This window comes from Eimeria acervulina, genomic scaffold (genome assembly GCF_000499425.1).
Source record: "Eimeria acervulina Houghton genomic scaffold, Eah_scaff55, whole genome shotgun sequence".
NCBI lineage: Eukaryota > Apicomplexa > Conoidasida > Eucoccidiorida > Eimeriidae > Eimeria > Eimeria acervulina.
The window spans coordinates 1-17,779 of NW_013549737.1; the positions used below are offsets into that span (position 1 = coordinate 1).

General features: G+C 46.7%; 4 protein-coding genes across 4 annotated transcripts; 2 read left to right on the forward strand and 2 right to left on the reverse strand.

The window, feature by feature from the left end:
* Window positions 1-202: 202 nt before the first annotated feature.
* EAH_00010600 (hypothetical protein) lies at window positions 203-1,647 on the forward strand (the record flags this gene model as incomplete). Its single annotated transcript, XM_013395072.1, has 4 exons — window positions 203-340; window positions 818-935; window positions 1,242-1,332; window positions 1,612-1,647. Coding segments are annotated over 4 exons (383 nt in total), but the record flags the coding sequence as incomplete, so codon positions are not given.
* Window positions 1,648-3,197: 1,550 nt separating this feature from the next.
* EAH_00010610 (hypothetical protein, conserved) lies at window positions 3,198-4,655 on the reverse strand (the record flags this gene model as incomplete). The annotated part of the gene is made up of 3 exons (XM_013395073.1): window positions 3,198-3,760; window positions 3,983-4,066; window positions 4,442-4,655. 3 exons carry the CDS (start codon window positions 4,653-4,655, stop codon window positions 3,198-3,200), a joined length of 861 nt encoding a protein of 286 aa, XP_013250527.1.
* A 1,419-nt stretch (window positions 4,656-6,074) lies between these two features.
* EAH_00010620 (hypothetical protein, conserved) lies at window positions 6,075-10,896 on the forward strand (the record flags this gene model as incomplete). The annotated part of the gene is made up of 8 exons (XM_013395074.1): window positions 6,075-6,114; window positions 6,517-6,837; window positions 7,063-7,101; window positions 7,204-7,500; window positions 7,967-8,170; window positions 8,484-8,766; window positions 8,926-9,071; window positions 9,497-10,896. The coding sequence occupies 8 exons, from the start codon at window positions 6,075-6,077 to the stop codon at window positions 10,894-10,896; spliced, it is 2,730 nt and encodes a 909-aa protein (XP_013250528.1).
* Window positions 10,897-12,036: 1,140 nt separating this feature from the next.
* Window positions 12,037-15,221, reverse strand: EAH_00010630 (hypothetical protein, conserved; the record flags this gene model as incomplete). Its single annotated transcript, XM_013395075.1, has 3 exons — window positions 12,037-12,052; window positions 12,274-13,087; window positions 13,460-15,221. 3 exons carry the CDS (start codon window positions 15,219-15,221, stop codon window positions 12,037-12,039), a joined length of 2,592 nt encoding a protein of 863 aa, XP_013250529.1.
* Between the last annotated feature and the right edge of the window lie 2,558 nt (window positions 15,222-17,779).

Sequence of the window (17,779 nt, forward strand, 5' to 3'; positions counted from 1 at the left end):
ATATATATATATATATATATATATATATATATGTATATATATATATGTATATATATATATATATTGTGTTGTTGCTGCTGCAAGAGAGCGCATAACTTCATCGTTTTTGAGTGTGGCGATGTATAGTCGGTTGCTATCATTGAGGGTTTAGGGTATATAGGGTTTAGGGTTTAGGGTTTAGGGTTTAGGTTTGCGTGATTAGGAGACAAGAAAGGAGCTAGTGGAGATCCACTGACATTCAAGAACAACAACTTCCATCGCATTATAAAGGGCTTCATGATGCAGGGAGGAGATATCAACAAAAAGGGAGGGGAAAGCATCTATGGAGATCGTTTCAATGGTGTTACAACCCCACCACTCAACAACTAAATATAAAGCATGCATGCAGCACCTATTATATATACATATATATATATATATAAATGTACATATATATATATAGGTATATGTATATGTATATGTATATGTATATGTATATGTGTATGTATATGTATTACACCCATATATGGATATATATATATATATATATATGTTTATACATTTATGCATTTATATAAATGTATATATATGCACATATATGTATACATTTACATATATATAAATGCATATACATATTCCTATATATGCACAACATATATATGTGTATATGCATATATACATATATATATATATGTATATACATGTAGGTATGCATATGTATACATGCATATACATATATATATAATATATATATGAGGGTCTATAGATGCGTTTAAAGTTCTTCTAGTAGCGTTAAATGCATGTATATTTGCGTGAATGAGTTGGGGTGTCTGCGCAGATGAAGCATTTGTTGATAAACACACACACAGAGGACAGCTATCCATGGCTAATGCAGGGCCCAACACAAACAGCTCTCAGTTCTTTATTACCTTCGGGCCCACCCCTCATCTAGACGGGTAAAGTCTTATTAAGGGTTTAAGGGTTTAAGGGTTTTAGGGTTTAGGGTTTAGGGGTTAGGGTTTAGGGTTTTAGGGTATTTGTTTGGAGGCTTTTTCCTTCGCTGGTTCTGTATGCATACATACATGCATATATATATATATATATGTATGTATATATATATATATATATAACACTTGCAAGTCTATCACACCGATATATATATATATATATTGATTTATACTTATTGATTTATATATAGCGGATATGATGTTTATTTTGAGTTCAAATTTGTTGTTCTACTTGGGGTTTTGTTTGTGCTGCAGGAAGCACGTCGTATTCGGTGAAGTTGTTGAGGGTTTGGAGCTCCTTGATGATGTTGAGGAGGTCCCCACCAATGCCAGCGACGCCCCAGAGGTGAGTCTTAGAGCTCTTGCACCTGAACTAGCTAGCTAGCTAGCTAGATAGATAGACAGATAAATAGATAGCTAGATCGATAGTTAGCTAGCTGGCTCGATAGCTAGCTAGTTAACTCGATAGTTAGCTAGCTGGTTCGATAGCTAGCTTGCTAGCTCGATAATCAGGTAGCTAACTCGATAGCTAGCTAGCCAGCCAGCTAGCTAGCTGTCAGGGGCCCTCAGCAGCGGGCAAACAACAACGTTGCAATATCTTCGCGCTTCTGTTTCTACTTTGCAGGTGCCGGTGGTCATTGAGGATTGCGGAGCCCTCTAAGCGAAAGACCCGTCCTGAGCAACTCCTTCTTAGGGCTAGCTACCGTCTTGGAGCTGTCAGTGGCTAGCTAGCTAGCCAGCTAGCTAGCGGCGAGGAGTTGTCAGTGGCTAGCTAGCTAGCTAGCTACCTACCTACCTAGCAAGCTGCTGGTAGCTTCGCTAGTTAGCTAGCCAGCCACTCGGAGCTAGCAGCAGCGAGCCAGTTAGCTAGCTGCTGGGAGCTAGCTGTGGCTAGCTAGCTACTTAGTTATCCTTTCTTGACAGCAAGACAGATGGTGTGCACTGGCAGCCCCGCAGTTGTTTGCTACCTTCGGGTGTATGCACAGCTCAGCTACAGGCTGAGGTAATTCTCAATAACAACTCCATCATCTATCCTTCTCTATATATCAATAAATAAATTATAATAAATAAATAAATATATATATATATATATTTATATTTATTAGTATGTATGGTTTTTACGAGTAGTTTATTGAAGAATGCGGACAGTAAAAATGGTAGTAGGTTAAAAACTAAAAAATTAATTTAATTATCTGCTCCACGTACACCTGAAGCAACTGAGGCGAGAAGGAAGACAGACATATAGACAGAAGAAAGTAAAGGTTTAATTATTACTCAGAGACAATCTGCGGGCTTACAGCTCCGCATGCACCCTCCATACAGTCAACAACTAAAGAAACACGCCAAATATATATATATATATATATATATATATATACATGTATGTACATATAGACATACAGATACAGATAGGATATATGTATATACATATATATATACATATATATATATATATATATATATGCACATATAGACATAGATACAGATAAGATATATATGCATATACATATACATATACTTATACATATATATGTGCACATTATATATACATATATATATATATATATATATATATGCATATAGACATAGATACAGATAAGATATATGTATATACATATATATATATATATATACATATATATATGTACATATAGACATAGATACAGATATATTATATATATATATATATGTGCATATAGACATAGATACAGATAAGATATATGTATATACATATATATATACATATATATATGCACATATAGACATGGATACAGATAAGATATATATACATATATATAAATATACATATATATATATTTGTATCTCAAACCCGCGGTGCACCAGCACACGCCGCTGCTGTTCCTGCGGCTATTGCTGCAGGTGCCGGGGCAGCAGCACTACGGTGCTGCTGCTGCTGCTGCTGCTGCTGCAGCTGCTGGTTTAGCTGCTGCTTCTGCAGCTGTGGGGGGTCTTAGTCTCCAACTCCACCCCCACCCCCTGCAGCAGCAACTCCTCCTTGGGGCTAGCCAGCCGCTCGCAGCTGTCAGGAGCTAGCTAGCTAGCTAGCTAGCTAGCTAGATAACTGCCCTTAGCTGTTGTAAGCGGCTAGACACAGCCAGCCAGCTAGCTGGGCAGCCAGCTAGCTAGGTAGCTAGCCAGCTAAGTAGCTGCCCATAGCTGTTGTCAATAGCTGATCTATGAAATATGTTGTTAGAAGATGCCGAGGAGCTCAGCTAAGACAAAAACAACACCCACATCGACCCCTGCATGCAGCCCCGTAGCAGTTAGAAGACCAAAGCGTTCTTTGTTTCTTAAATAAAGGAGAACGGCCCCTAAGAGAGAAATAGCAAAGAAAGCAGGCAATACATACGCAGGCCCCATTAAGCTGTGAATAACAACCATATGATAGCTGCTGTATGCAGCAGCAAGAGCTAATAAACCTGTAAGAGGAACCTTTAAGTCGTAGTAAGCAATGCTCCTTGTGCTGCTGCTCCTAGCTCCTGATCCTGCTGCTCCTGCTGCTCCTGTTGCTGCTGCTGGTTCTGGTGCTGGTGCTGCTGCTGCTGGGGATCCAGATACAGATTCTTCGTGGCTCTGTGTAAGAGGAGCAGCAGCAGCAGTTGTTGCTGCTTCGTTTGCATCACCTATTTCCTTAGCCGCTGCTGCTGCTGCTGCTGCTTCTACTGCTTCTGCTGTTGCTGCTGCTGTTGTGGGGTGCTGAGGAGCAGCAGCAACAGCATTTGCTTGATGCTGAGGCTCATCCCCTCCTCCACCTATAGAGGGGCCCCTTGCAACAACTCTCCACGCTTGATGTATCTTATATGTTAGAGGCTGAGCTTCTTTAATATAAAGTAAGCCAGCAGCAGCAGACCCAAACAACCCAGCGCCTATCTCTCTATATAAAAACACTCGCCAGAATACTTCTTCAATAATAGGATTAAAAATAATAAAATAAACCGACAACAACACCAACACCCACAAGGGGCCCCCCATACCCATATCTTGTAGGCGCTGTTGCATATCTTTCTGCAGATCTACTCCTGCTGCTTCTTTAACTATAACCCATATAAACTTAAACCCTGCATACACTCCAACAGCCCCTAATAATAAACATGCGCAAGCCCAAATACCTTGCTTACCCCAGCGACCTCCTCCAGGGCCTTGACATAAATATACGTGTTTACAATAGCTCCACCCATCACTAGCAAAGTGTATATACACCGCAGGGGCCCCCACCATACATACCCAATGCATGAAAAGCATAGCTGCGCCTACATTCTTTAGAAGGCTTAAAAACAATAACATTCCTATGAAGGGGCCTGCTGCAATTAATAATAAAAATAATAAACGCCATAATGAATCATAAGGACGAGGGTAAGGAGCTCGAGGAACTGTCTGTGCATAAACTGAAGGAGCAGCAACATCTACAGCTTCATGTTGATACTGCAATCCACTCTCTTCCTCTTCATACTCCTGCTGCTGCTGCTGCGGGTGCCGCAGCTCCTGCTGCTGCTGCTGCTGCGGTTGCTGCTGCGGGTGCTGAGGGGATGATGACAGGGAGATTGAGGGGCCCCCTAGGGGCCCCTCGTTCATTAACGAAGCAGCACAGGCGCCCCCTGGAGGAACAAGGGGTGTCTGTGCATTTAATGGAGCCTCTAAGTCATGCATTTTTGTTTTTCTGTTGTTGTTGTTCATGCTGCTGCAGCTGTGCTTGATTGTTCGGGTGTCGATACACCTGCGGCGGCTGCTGCTGATGATGCGGGTACGTCTGCTGCGCTTGCTGTTGCTGCTGCCGCTGCTGCCGCTGCTAACGCAGCTGCTGCAGCCGCTGCAGCTGCTACCCACTCTGCTGCTGCTGGTGCTGTAGCTGCTGCACTTCCTTTTGCTGCTGTTGATGCAGGTTGCAGCACCCCGCGCAGCACACAACGGCAGAAGGTTAGTAGAGGGGCCCCTCCGTTGCTGGGGGCCCCTGAAACTGTCTTGATGCTTCGTGTTTGCAGATGTGTTTTAACTCGTTGCAGAGAAGTCAATATGTTAATGAATGCTTCTTATATATTATCCTCCTACACATAAAGCCCTCTACCCTCAATCAGCTTGCTGTGCAAGCATAGGACGCCTGGGTGCTTCTGCTGAAGAAAAGGGTAGATATAGATCTGTACAATAGTGCAAAAGGTTTAAATGAACACAATAAGAACGAAGAATTAAGAATAAAGATCAAAATAATAGGTGGATATACACCTCAAAGAATCTGAACGCCATTGCAAACAACACGCTTCGCTATCTACCGAAGGAGCTCGGCAGCACTTCTAAGATTAAAATGGTTGTTTAAAGAAGAATACACATAATTATTCTTTAATAATTCAATTGTTTATTTAATTTCTAAAAAATAAAACCCTAACTTATTTGTTTTTTTCTCCTACACAGCAGGGGGCCCCCCCAGCGACGGCTGCGCGCTGCTGCAAGCCAGCGGCCCCCAAGGCTGCAGCAAGGGGCCCCTTCTCTGTATTTGTTTGTCTTTGTTTTGGTCTTATGATAAGTTTAATTATATTGTTTAGATGTTAGTGATTGGCGATGATGGTTTAGGGTTTATTTAAACCCTCTTTATATCTCCGAGCCCTTGCTGCAGTAGCAGGGCTAATCAGCAGCAGCAGCAGCAGCAGCAAGAGCTGCAACTGCTTTTCTTGTTTGTATTATCTTTGTAAGGAAACTAAGTCAGAAATCTTTACCCACTCTATCTGCATGCAACGGTGGCAAGGAGAACATCACCAGCTGCTGCAGCAGCAGCTGCTGCTGCTGTTGCTGCTGCTGCTCTTGCAGCAGCAGCTTCGTGGGCAGTGACTATGAAGCCAACAGGGCCCCATTGTGTATTTTCTTGAATTCTTCTTCTTTATACCTCTTCTACTTAGTTATAGGGAGGGAGAGAGCTCGTTTGAGGCTCCCCTCTCAACAGCAGCCGCCCCAGCACCCCCTAAACCCTAAACCCTAGACCTCGCATAAACATACTTCGTTTGCACGCAATCTTTGTCTCTGTCTTCTCCTAGGGGAAGGGGAGGATCGGTGGGGGGCCCCAGGCATTCTGCTGCATCAATGGCGCTTGAAGGAAGCACCCTACTTGCAGGCCTTGGGGGTAAAGGGGGGCCCCCCCCCGCACCTTCGGGTCTTAATAGTCCTTGGCTTGTGCTAAATAGGGGGCCCCCCTCTGCTGCTGCACGCAGCAGAACATCAACAAGGAGGGGGCCCCCTACGGGGGGGGGAAGGCGATTACCTTCGGGGGCTGGAGACGCACCAGCTACGCGAGCAGCAGCAGCAGCACGTGCTGCGATGCTGCAGCAGCAGAGACGACGTAAGCTTTTTCAGACTGATCCTTATACTTTTCTTTGTTTATTTCCTAAAGATATAAAACTCCTAATTATATTCACTGCGTTCTAATGAAGCCGATCTCAGTATACTGCATGCAACCCACCTGCAAACAATTTAAATAATATTATTAATATTAGTAGAAATGCTGCTGCTTTATTTGCTTCGTCAGGCTTGCCAGGGACAGCACCTGTTACAAGAAGCTCTGCAGATGCTCCTCGAAGCGGTCTTACAGCCTCATGGGGTGTTAGTTCTGATTGTAGTGTAGGGGGGCCCCCAGGGGCCCCTGAGGGTTTAGGAGGGGGGCCCCCCTGCAGCTCTCGTGCTCGGCAAGTGCTGCTGGAGGCTTTAATGAGAGTAAAGAAAAAAGATAAAAAGCAGTTTTTCGCTGTTGCTGTTGATTCAAAGTTGGTGCCGGACTACCACCTTGTTGTAAGGGAGCCGATGCACTTTGAGGCAATTCGAGAAAAAATCGAAAATGGAGTATATCAAGGTTAGACAACAAAATATAATAATTTAAATAGCAGTAATTACCTATCTAAACATATATATATATGTATTTATTTGTTTATTTAGCTGTAGAAACAAATAATGCACACCCATATACGACGGGGCTGTTCAGGTGTATAGGCAGCTGCTTGTGGCTGCTGTTCGGAGTGAAGAAATACAGAAGTATCATTTTGTTTAGGGTTTAGGGTTTAGGGTTTAGGGTTTATAGGGTTTTATTGTATCATTTTGCTTTGTACGTGCATCGTACGTGAGTGCTGCTGCAATATTTTTAGTGGTAGATGTTCGTCTAGTTTGTGATGTATTTCTTTTATTTTTATTTTAATTGTTTTGTTTTGCTTGATAAATGCAGAGTTCTCTGAATTCGACAAAGATATAGCTCTTATTGTTGCTAACTGTCGGCTGTACAACCACCCTGATACTCCTTTCTGCCGTGCTGCTGCACTTGTTGAGGGCTGCTGGGAGAAGTTTAGAGATCGATTTAAAGCTAAGTTTGCTGCTGCTCAGCAAGCAGATGCTGCTGCTGCAGCAGCAGCAGCAGCAGCAACCGAAGGGAAAGAAGATAAACATACTGTTGCTGCCGCTGCTGATAGACCTGAAGACAATTCAGCAGAAAGAGATATCGCAGCTGAGCAACCAGGCGAAGTTGGTGAGGCATTTAATTTATTTCTTCTTTGTTCTTTATCTATATCTGTAGCACCATGATATGCATGCATGTTCTTCTGTTAAGAGGGGGGTGAGGGTTTACTATATATATCTCTTTTCTTAGGATTTGTTTGTTTGTTTGTTTGTCTTTATGTTGCTTTAAGGATTTCACTCTTCATATCGCAAGCTGTATCTATTTATTTAATGGGTGATGATGTTATATATTTCATTTATCTATTTTATTTTTTCTTTGTTTAGTTCCTGAGGTCTTCTTTGTGTGTTTGCATCCGCATTGTTTGTTGGGGTGTACGTACGGTGCCGTTAAGGTTTTTCTTTCTTTCTCAAGGTATATATATAATATATATATAATATATCTGTTTATAAATAATTAGAGGTATTCATTTATGTTTAGCAGTTATGTTTTGTTTATTGCTAGTTTTTGTTATTGTGTTGTTATATTGGGGGCTTAGGGCGGAGCCTCGATGCAGAAGAAGTGCATGAAATTGAGAACGTCTGGAACCGACAGAGATTAGCAGCATCTTTGCTGATGCGCTCTGCATGCAATCCCCGTGCTGCTGCTGCTTTGGGGCTGCTGCAGCAGCAAGCCGTGGAGTCTACTGCTGCAGCTGACGCGCAGCAGCAAACCCATCCTGCAGAAGAAGCTCCTTCTCATGGTTTGTTACACAATCGTCTTTTGTAGCTTTTCTTTGCTTCTTCGTCGTCTTTGTGTTGGTTTAGGGAGGAGTGTCTAGGGTTTAGGGTTTAGAGATTAGGATTTAGGGTTTAGAAATGAGGGTTTAGGGTTTAGGGAGAAGTGTTTAATGGTCATTTATATATGGGGATTTAGGGTTAAGGCAAGAGAGATACTAGCGTTTAGGTATGAGGGTTTAGGGTTTAGGGTTTAGCTATGTGGGTTTAGGGTTTAGGGTTTTGCTATGAGGGTTTAGGGTTTAGGGTTTAGAGTATAAGGTTGGGTGTTGTGTTCAGGAGTGGTCAGCAGCAACCCCCTGACAGATCCTTTTTTCTGGTTTTCCTTCATGCTGCCTGATGCGGCTTTGGAGGCAGAGGCAGCAGAGCGCGCTGCAGCGGGAGACACAGCAGCAGGAGCAGCAGCAGGAGCAGCAGCAGGAGGGGGGGAGGGGCCCCTTGGTTCTTTACAAGCAGCAAGCAAGGGCTTTAATGTTTTAGAATATCCTATGCAGCCTCTACCAGGGTCTCGATCTATGATGAGGCGGCACCAGGGGTCTCGTAACCTATCATATAATGCGAGGTATGTTGGGGTGTACGTACACCTGAGGACTGCTAAATGCAGTTCGTTCAGAATAAAGAAGTAGTTGCATCCTCAAGAAGAGGAACAGCAACAGCAGCAAAAACAACAAGAACAACAACAAGAAGAAAGGGGGCTTATACCATATGCTGTTGCTGTCAGTCTGTCTTGCTGCAGCATGCTAGACTTTCTAGGAGCTGAAGCCCTCAAACGATTGGAAGCAGATTGCCCTCAGCTGCGACTTACAGTGCGGAGGCTGAAGCAAAAAGAACCCCCTAAGTCGCCTCTTACAGATATTCGACTCTTTGGTGCGAACCAAGGGCCTAAGGTTTAGGGTTTAGGGTTTAGGGTTTGGGGTTAGGGTTTAGGGTTTAGGAGTTTGGGTTCAGAGCTTGGGGCATACAGTTTTTACACTCTCGGGTCTAGGGTTTAGGATTTAGGGTGTGGATTTCCCTACTCGTTGGTCAGAATTCAGGGGCTAGGGTTTAGGGTGTAGGGTTTAGGGTTTAGGTGTTCGGGTTCAGAGCTTGGGAACTAGGGTTTTGACGCTCTCGGGTCTAGGCTTTTAGGGTTTAGGGTCTAGAATATAAGTTTGGATTTTTTCGGTTTGGGGTTGTTTAGGATTTTGGGTGTTTTAGGGTTTGGGGTGCAGGGTTGTTTCTTGTTTTTAGGGTTTTAGGGTTTAGGGTTTAGAGTTCGTTGTTTTTGCATTGTTACTGCCTTCTGCATGCAGGCATCGATACACCGGATTTTTCAGAGTTTAATTCACGTTTACGATTTGATCAATCTCTTTTGCTTGGCGTAGGAGAGGCGCATGTGCTGTCAGCAAGAACTTTATCTAGAATACCCTCATCTGGGGGCCCCCCATCTGCTAGTACTGGGGGGGCATATGGGGCCCCTGGGGCCCCTGCTGTACAGCCACCTCCTATTTGTACAGATGTCCTTCTTGCTCTCTGCGGAACAAGCAGAATCAGCAGCAGTAGCAACCCAGTAGCTGCTGCTGTCTTTGCCCAGGAGCAGCAGCAGATGCGCCTCCGCCTGTTGCAGGCTGCAGCTAAAGCAGCAGCAGCAGCAGCAACGCCACTGGGAAGACTAAGCCAAAGGCCCGCAAGAGAAGAGGGGGGGGCCCTCACATCTCCAGCAACGCGGGGGCCCCCACTGAAGCGTCTGAAGACAGACGCAGCGGAGGCAGAGGGCACTGCAGCAGCAGCAGCAGCAGGAGCAACTGCTGCTGCTGCTGCGGGGCCTGCTGCTTCAGTAAAACCATCCGAAGAAGCTGCTGCAGCCACTCAGACAGACGCAGCATTGCTGCAACAGGGAGACAAAGTAGCAGCAGCAGCAGCAGCAGCAGCAGCTCCGGTAGCGGGGACTTCAGGAGCACCCCCCAGGAACCTGCCTGTACACTTCGATGCTCTGTATGATTTGCTGCTGAGCACGCCGCAGCAGAAACAGCAGCTGCAGCAGCAGATGCAACAGCAGCTGTTGCTGCAGCAGCAGCAGGGGCTTACAAGTGCGCACATGCTTCAACAGCAACAGTTGCAGCAGCAGCAGCTGCAGCAGCAGCGCCTTCGACGCCCAGGACCCCCCTTGCCGGGGGCCCCACTTCAGGGGCCCCCACTTGGGGCCCTTCCGGGACCTATTGCAGGCCCTATCTCAGGCCTTGCTCAACAACAGCAGCAGCTGCTGCGCCAAAATAGGCAGCTGAATGTGCTTCAGCAACAACTGCAGCAGCAACAACTGCAGCAGCAGCAACTGCAGCAGCACCAAGTCATGGACGCTGCAAAGCAGCAAGTCCTTCAGCAGCAGCAGCAGCAAGTTCAGCAGAATGTTGCTGCTGCTGCTGCAGCTGCATCTTCGACCGCGGGTCATTCATTACCGCCCTTCCAGATGTTCCAGCAGCAGCATCCTCAGTTACTGCTGCAGCAGCAGCCACAACAACTGCAGCAGCAGCTTCTGCAGCAGCAGCTTCTTCTGCAGAGGCAGCAGCAACAGCTTCAGATGACAGGCCAGCAGCCTGCTGTGGCTGTGCGCACTGCGCAGCTGCTGCAGCAGTTGCATCAGTTGCAGCAGCCGCAGCAGCAACTGCCGCAGCTGCAGCCGCAGCAGCAGTCTGCTGCGTGGCCGCAGCGTTGAAAACAACGAAAAAGACAAAAGAACCCTTTGCTTGGGGGCCTCCTAAACATGCCTTGTTTGCCTGTGGGGCCCCCGCATAAGGAGGGGCCTTAGGGGCCCCCCTCCTCCGTTAGTGCGCCTTGTCTCTAGTTGTTTTCGCATAGAAGAAGGGCCTCTGTATCTGTTTACCTCCCGACGTATGGGTAGCTAACCCCTAGCTAGCTAGCTGGCTTACAAGGCAGCTATAAAAGACTATTGAAGCGGTTTGTTTTTAAAATTGAGGCCTCACGGGTTCCCAGGAGTGGGTAGTAGGCAGGAAGAAGAGGGGAAAAGAAGCAGCAGTGACAGACAAACAGATGCCTATACACCGCAGGGCATTCAGTGCTAACTCCACAGGGACCTGCATTGCATTGAGCTGAGCGAAACTCACCTGATTGCTCTTAGCTTAGCAGCAACTCGTGTCCTTGGGGACCCGTGTTTAAGGCAGCATTGATTGGTGTATATTGTGTGATCAGCGTCTGCACAGCAGAGGCTGCTCAAGTGTACATACAGCTCCCAGTAAAAAGTGGGAGACAAACAGCTCTCCTTCCGTTTGCTTTTGCAATCGGAATAGAGTCAAAGACTAGGCCCTTTAGCTCTTTGTACGCCTAGCGTCCTATTATGCACACGGGGGCCTGTAGGGCATTTGAACTTAAACAATGAAACTAAACACAGCAACTCATGTGCAGAGGCTTCAATTAATGCAAATGCAGCCACGCACGTCGCAGGTGTACAGACACACGAAATAATCATAATCAAACCAATTGTCTCAGCGCTAAAATAAACATATAGAAGTGGATCTGGACAATCGTCATAGGCACATTATATTGTATGCTGTGTATATTGTATAAATATATTTATTTACCTAGAGCCGGGCATGCTCGCTTTATACCTAAATATACACATAAAAATATTGTGGAGTGTGTACTACTCATTTAGTCATACACACCCCATAGAGGCACTTTCTTCTTGTTTTGCTTGTTGTGCTTCGTCACAAGCAGAGCCCCCAAGAAGCACCCATCAGAGTGCGAGGTTCAAGATCTAGCAGCAAATAGGTCGCTAGATATATCCCAGAGGCTGCTGCTCATGCCTGAGCTACCTTCAATCCTCGTTGCATCGTTCTTAGCCCTTCTGGGGCCTGAAAAGCAAACAAACAACGAATAAACAAAGCGAGTAAACGTGCACAATGCTTATTATTCATGGGATCGATCAGCAATGCAACTCCACGTCTTGTAGTGCGTATACACTACTGCATTGAGAACACTTTCCTTCAATTATCTAAGCTCTACGGGGATTTGCTTACATTGAATATGCATCCAAACACCGATGCCCACGCATAATCCAACACCCACCACCAACCCAAACACAATAGCAGGACCCAACCCCCAAGACTTTGTGTGGGTGTTGCTGGTGTGCGAATTCTTCTTCTTATAGGAGCCCCCTCCAGTGTTGCTGGGCCCTTCTGTATTAGAAAAAGAGGCTCCTTCTGACTGAACTGCATCTCCTTCTCCACTATCAGCGGCAGCAGCAGCAGCAGCTCCTGCTGCTGCTGCAGCTGTACCTTGCTGCGACGGCGCACGATCCGCTTCCTGGATGATGCCGTCCTTGAGAGGGCTTTGTGTTTCCGTTTCCTTCAATCCTCGTGGTGGTGTGAGATCTTGATTTTGTTGCATATCTTGTGATGGTAGCGCTGGCCCTGGTTCAGGGGTCCCTTGGAGCCCCCAGCCTCCAGCGGGTTCTTCTGTTTCTCTCTGCAGGCCCCCAACGCCCGCGGGTGCTTCCCAAGGGGGATCTTTTCCATATTCAGAGTCTTCTTCGTATTGTTCTGATGAAGACGGAGTTCCTTCTGGTGATTTGTTCGCTAGAGATGAGTGTGAAGGAAAGAAAGGAGAAGAAGAGGAGTGAAGCCCCCTATGGGAGCCGCTATTGAAGCCAACCATCTCTCGGTTTCCTAGCCGCCATTGTGTGTGAGAGAGGGTCTTAAGAGATCCTGATTCTTCACTGACACGCATAGAAGTATCCCAGCCACCTGAAGGGGGGCCCACCTCATTCGAGTGAGACTCTTCAGATTCTGTTGTCTCCTCAGACACTGAATCTTCTTCCCACTTCATCTGGACCCTACCCCCCTTGAAATCAGCACCCTGTACCTGCCCGTTTGGGGGCCCCGGTAGAGCTGTGCAGCAACAGCAACAGCAACAACAGCAACACCAAGTAAACAAAAGAAACAAAAACAAAAATAAACGGCAATAACAACAAAATATAAACAATAAACAGCAATACCACTGACGACAACAACAAGAAAACAGCAAGAACAGCAGCAATAAAAATAAACAATACCCACAACAACAACAGCAGCAACAACAGCAAGGAAAGATCAGCAAACAAAAACAAAAGATGAAGAATACATCAATATCCCTCAGCTCAAAGCCCCATAAATAAACTACGGCTGAGGAATAACTGTAAATGCATGCACAAATGCATTTGTATGCGTTTTGAAGTATAAGAAAGAGGCTATACGTTCGGAATAAACGTCAAGAAAGTTTACCTGATATTCCTCTTGCTGATGTAGCAGCAGCTCTTGCTGCTCTTGCGGTTTCTTCCGCCTTTCGAGCAGCATCAATTGCAGCTTTCATATCCCATGCTGCTGCTGCTGCTACTACTACTTCTAGAGTTAATCTTGGTGCTACTTTGGCCGTTTCTGCATTTGCTGCTGCTGCTACTTCGAAGCCTTTAACTTCAAGCGCATTGGCAGGCTGAGGCCCAGGGGCCTCTTCAGAGGAATTGAGCCTCTGAGCGGTTAGTGGTAGGGGGCCCTCAGTTGTGGGGGCCCCCTGTACCCCTTCAGTAACCTGTGGGGGGACGCCTTCTTCGGAGTCCTCCGCTTCTTCTACTCCTCCAGTACTTTCTTCTTCTTCTTTGATGCCCTCCTCCACTCTAACCCAAGAAGAAATATTTCTACTTGAGTTTGCTAACAGCTGCTGCAAAGCCTCCCTAGGGGAAGTTTCTTGCTTTAGAGAATATCCAGAAACTGAACTGAGATTAGTTTGAACTGCTTCTGAATAATGAGGAGCCGGAGGTTTTCTTGGTAGTACAGCAAGAATGGGTTCATCATCTTCTGTTTTATTTCCTTTTTGAGGTAACTGCGAGTTCTTCTTACCGAGACGGAAACTTCCTCTGTGAGCTTTCTTGCGGCGAGTACCAGCAGCAATTTTTGCTGTTGCTTGTTTCAGCAGATCTTCAAGCGCACTACGCGATCCTTTTGTAGATGCTGAGGGGGCCTCCGGTGTAGCAGCTGGAGAGATGAACCCCTCAGAGGGTTCTCCTGGGGGAGAAGGAGGAGGCTCTTTTGTAGGTGTCCATGCCGCTATACCCATTGAGCCTGCTGCATCGGATAGCAGCTGCTGCAAGGCCGCTTGAGGGGTGTTAGTGGACTCAGATGATGAAGCGTCTCCTGCAGCGTTTTTAGAAGTAGAGGGGCTGCGAGGTGCGGGCATACGAGGCAAGACAGCGAGGATAGGGGCATCATCGTCTTCAGATTCAGTGTCAGGGTATCGCTGAAGGGCTCCCCATCTTCTCTTTGTATTGGTGTGCCAGGTCTTTGGAGTTTTCTTCTTTCGAGGTCGCGCAGGCACTCCGGACTCTGTTTTCCTAGAGAAAAGAGACACCTGAGATATCTGAGCAAAGACGTCATCTAAAGACATAGGGCTTTCTGTCTCATCTCTTATGCCCAATAACGAAGGGCCCACTGTTGTCGGAGATCCGGGGGACTGAGGAATTCTCCTTCGGGGTAGCCGCCGCCTTCTATCCCCTGAGCCGCGCATGTGTGAAGCCTTTACACTCCTTGCTTGCACGGCTGCTGCCTTAGCCATCAATTTCTCTAGAGCTGATCGAGACTCCATACCTTCCGCTGGTGTCTCCTCAGAAGGGGAACGAGTAGATGCATGCAAGGAGGAAGACGGAGACGAGTTGTCTGTAGCAGATACTGCATCTCCTTCTCCTAGTGGTGTGGATGTGCTAGAGCCCTGAGATGCACCAGCAACAGGAGCAGCAAGAGATGACTCAGCGGAGAGGGTTCTTTTCTTCTCTTGCGCCCGGGCGGTGGAGGCGGCCCTACCAAGCAATTTACGTAGAGACCGCGTAGGGCTTAATAATGCTGCTGCTGGTATTGCTGCTGCCAATGATACTCCTGCTGCTGGTGGCGATGCTGCTGAACGACGCCCTTCGTTAGAAGCATGGTTAGGTGCCTGAACAGCTGAGGAGAAATCGAGGAGCGCCACCCCCGCAGCAAGTAGCAGAAAATGCCTCATAGTTAGAGAGCACAGGTTTGGTGCTTAGGTGAGAGAAAATATACTACTAGGGACCCCAACCCTTCATCAGCCTAAGAACCCCTGGCTAGAAAGGTAAGGCAGGGGTGGGGCCCTCATGAGGGATCTCCGCCTTCTCTCCAGCTGTTCAGAGTATAAATACCAAAACAAAACTTTGGTTATACTGTTAAAGAGCACTTGCTAAGGGCTGCAGCCCTTACGCTCTAGAGAGTTTCGGTGGGGAGCAGGGGCGCAATCGGCCCCGCACCCGATTCTCTAGATTAACGGAGAATTGTACGTTCTAAAGAGGATAATAATGAAGTTGAATTATCCCTCATTAACCGTTAAATATAAAATATAAAATGTAAAGCAGTTTAAAGCCATTGCTTGCTGCTGAGCTCTGCGCGCAGCTCCTCGTCCCCCGGTCGACTCCCACCCAGAAGACTTTCAGGGTGAAACGTTGCTTGATCCCGAGTGCCTGAGAACAATACTATCATTTTCTTTAAAATATGTCTTTAAATTAGAAAAAATGAATCTTTCTTATTTGAAATTATTTCAAGAAGACCTATTTCTTGCCTCAAGACAGCTGCGGATAGCATATCGTCGCCATCTTCCCTCATGCTCCTGAGTACTGTCTGTCTGGAGTTGGTAAGCTTATTTTTACTTATAAGCGAGCTCTCAACTGAAGGGAAACAAGTGTTTAACAATTGCACACTATATTAGTGCATGTTGCGGAGGGAGCTGAGTTATTTTCACAACTGGGGTTGCGGAGGAACATGTAACGAGAGGACTCCATCTTATGCATAGATGGTCGCGAGGTGCAGTACAGTCAAAATACTCCACATACAAATTACCAGAAAGCAACATACTTTCTATTGAGTCCCCGGGCGTTCCGAGAAGAGCATTCCAAAGGTTGCTGATGAAGAAGACAGCCCAGAAGAGCTGCGATTCACCTCGCTGCAACTATTGCCGCAGTGAAACCCCGCATGCAAACGCAACGAAGCCTCCTTTTGTTGCATGCACCACCACTGTATGGTGGAACACTTACCTGTCCCTCATTAGGTAGCCTGCATGCAAGCGAAAATACATGTACAGGCTCACGACAGGCAGTACTGTCCAGAGGGAGTTGCACGGAGATATGCAGCAGCTCATGACGCCCCACCTTCGCCCCGCCATCCCCAGGCCCTTCCGTCAATGTGCAAACGACTCCTGGAGGTTGGAGGTGAGGTCAGCATCTTTCATAGAATGCCTTTCTTAAGTTTTTCTAATGCTAGCAACGGGCTCAGGCTGGGATCGAGGACTGTCGATACGCTTGTTAGCAGCGCATGACTCGCTGGGGGAGGCTCAAGAAGCCATCCCCACATTCAAAGCAGGGGGGCCTGTTGCATAGCAATCGCTAACCGAAAAGGGGCTCTAGGGGGGAAAAGGAAGGGGCATATAGTTGTTCTCTCTAAACACACCTTCAAACATTCAGCCTTTTCCACATTGGAGTACTGGGATTTGATCAGGGTTGCCTCTTTATCGAGGACGCGACCACAGGATAGGCACCTCGTCACAGTTGATCTGGCGTAGTAAACGTATCCCATTCAGCCTAAAATGTCTTCACGGAGAAAGTGGCTCGTCAAGAATGCCTCTGCATTCTGCGAAGTCCAGATAGTACTGGACTATGTGAACTCTAAGGAAGCAAGAAGCTACTTCACTGCCCTCATGTGGCAGTGGAGTAGTTTCTTGTTTCACGCACAGATTTCAACGGCCCGCAGCACAGTTCCCTGGAAAAAGGCAACCCATTGCTGGCTGGGCCAAGGAGTGGGAACTAGGAGTTGAACGCGTGGAACACGCCGAGACAATGGAGTGCTTACGCATTATTTAGGGGAAAACGACTGAGTGGAAAGAAAGTTGGACTTGAAAACGATGCAAATTAATGACCCTATGGATGACAGGGCTGTGAATGCCAGCGCCGCACAGAAAAAAAAAACACAGGAAGCGAGAACAATCTGCAGCCGGCGCAGCCAGCACCCAGGAAGCCTTGGGGACGTACGTAGCCCTTCATCTGCCCTTTTTGTGCCAAGCAGTGGGCTTAGGAAATGAGCGAAGGAACTGAATAAGCCAGACACTGATAAGCATTGCCAGGGGAAAACTGCGGCTCTGGAATCGCAATGGCCACCACGCAACGTGTGGCTCGGCAATGAGGCTCAAAGAGGCAACAGCCGCACCTGCACTTGAGTGTCATCAAATTTGTGCCTTCGCAAGTTGTATGTACAGTGAAGAATTGCTGGAGTTGCTTGACTGAGGCTGCAGGTTGGCTCTGGTATCTGAAGTTCAGGACCAATGGTGGAATCTACTTGTCTATTCGTTGGCGCAGTCCCCCAGAACATGCTTATCCGGTGCCACACTGGGCACGGCAACCGACAATACTGTTGGCGTACGATAGGGGGATTTTTTACTCGGAACCATTCACCGTAACATTATCCTAGACGTGTCGTGGGTGACTCAGTAGAGGGCGCGCTTGCGGCCTCCTGACGATACTATCGGCGTCTGTGTGACAAAAGCGATGACAGACT